The sequence below is a fragment of the Diachasma alloeum genome, unplaced genomic scaffold (genome assembly GCF_001412515.2).
Source record: "Diachasma alloeum isolate Michigan unplaced genomic scaffold, Dall2.0 Dall_scaffold_00205, whole genome shotgun sequence".
Lineage (NCBI taxonomy): Eukaryota > Metazoa > Arthropoda > Insecta > Hymenoptera > Braconidae > Diachasma > Diachasma alloeum.
In genome coordinates this window covers 1,003,166-1,005,076 of record NW_021680370.1, presented here as the reverse complement: position 1 = coordinate 1,005,076, position 1,911 = coordinate 1,003,166, and the positions used below count along the sequence as shown (strand labels likewise).

Here is a 1,911-nt window from a genome sequence, read left to right as displayed (position 1 = left end):
CGACGAAGATGAGCCAATACATACCTACAACGATTACATGGTAGACCTAATTAACAAATTGCAGAAAATTCACCAACTCGCCTTCGACCACCTAGAAAAGGCCAAACTACATTCCAAGGGCCTTTACGACCGAAACGCTAGACCAATAGACCTCAAAATAGGATAATTCGTCTACGTCGAGAAGGAGCCCAAGAAAATTGTATCAGGCCTACACCGGGCCCTACGATATTGTCGACATAACTGAAAAAGGAAACGTGTACCTAGAAAGCGAAGACGGACACCACTTCATGAAGCACCCAAACAAACTGAAACCCTGCGCAGAATGAGTCAATATCAATAAATTTAGTGATCCACCCTTCACGGCACAGACCACTCTAATTGAAATTTTGGAAATTCGACCTCGGGAATCGATGGCCCGTTCAATTACAAACATCAAAAATCCTAGACTTTATTTTGCGATAAAGTCAATATTTCGCGAGTTATGAGCACTTTTATGTTTTGGGACCCTTGCCCGTATCTGAGTGTATACGATTGAAAATGAAACCATTCCAGGGACATGAGTACAGACGGGTCAGGACGCACACTAGTTTACGTCGATGGCTCCTGCTCCTTTAACGGCTCAACCGATGCCAAAGCAGGAATCGGAGTGTGGTTCGCGGACAACCACCCCCTCAACACCCACAAAACTCTTCAAGGTACACGGGCCACCAACATCACCGCCGAAACAGCGGCCGCCATCGAAGCATGCCAAATATGTATTCGCCATGACATTTCGAGAATACGAATAATCACCGATTCCAAATACCTCATCAGCTGCATGACTGAGCACATAAAGAAATGGAAAAAAAATGGCTGGCTAAATGCTAAGTCCAAGCCCATTGTCAATCAAACACTCCTGAAACAGCTCGCCGAACTCACCCAGAAAATCGACGTCCAATTCGAATATACCCCAGGACACCAGGGAATATACGGGAACGAAAAAGCGGATGAACTAGCAAAAATAGGATCAGAAATAATACCCACCTAACCTAACTAGATCTAAGCCGAAACGTCTCATTACAAAAAAAAAAAACCCAAATTAAGCACAACAAACCCAAGNAACTCTTCAAGGTACACGGGCCACCAACATCACCGCCGAAACAGCGGCCGCCATCGAAGCATGCCAAATATGTATTCGCCATGACATTTCGAGAATACGAATAATCACCGATTCCAAATACCTCATCAGCTGCATGACTGAGCACATAAAGAAATGGAAAACAAATGGCTGGCTAAATGCTAAGTCCAAGCCCATTGTCAATCAAACACTCCTGAAACAGCTCGCCGAACTCACCCAGAAAATCGACGTCCAATTCAAATATACCCCAGGACACCAGGGAATATACGAGAACGAAAAAGCGGATGAACTAGCAAAAATAGGATCAGAAATAATACCCACCTAACCTAACTAGATCTAAGCCGAAACGTCTCATTACAAAAAAAAAAAACCCAAATTAAGCACAACAAACCCAAGCAAAAATTCTCCAACTTACAGAACACAATACCATGAGAGCTATCCTCATCATATGGACCACCGTTTGGGTAATTCAGGCCGAAACAGATTTAACACTCGATCAAATCTATCAACACGAATCTATAGACCACAACCCCGGACTCTACTATGAGAAAATCGACCAAATAAGAACAATCAACAGAAAATGGCGACTGATGCTCACAGTGGACATGCACAACCTCCTAGGACAACCACTACCCGGGATACAAACCATAGAAAAACATCAAACTGAATGCTATAAACACCAAGGAAAGCAAACCTGCGATAGAGTACTAGGCATACCCATGATGGACGAGTACAAGACAACACTCCAAACAATACAGAAACATCTGGAAAGAATCTGGAAAAGTCCAAAACAG

General features: G+C 43.4%; 1 protein-coding gene across 1 annotated transcript in view; it reads left to right on the top strand.

The window, feature by feature from the left end:
* LOC107036105 (ribonuclease H-like) overlaps nt 1-1,442 on the top strand; it is a 2,130-nt gene extending 688 nt beyond the window's left edge. The window contains exon 2 of the mRNA XM_015253846.1: nt 1,229-1,442. Within this exon, the coding sequence (XP_015109332.1) occupies nt 1,229-1,442 (214 nt within the window). The remainder of the gene's footprint in view (nt 1-1,228) is intronic.
* Nucleotides 1,443-1,911: the final 469 nt, after the last annotated feature.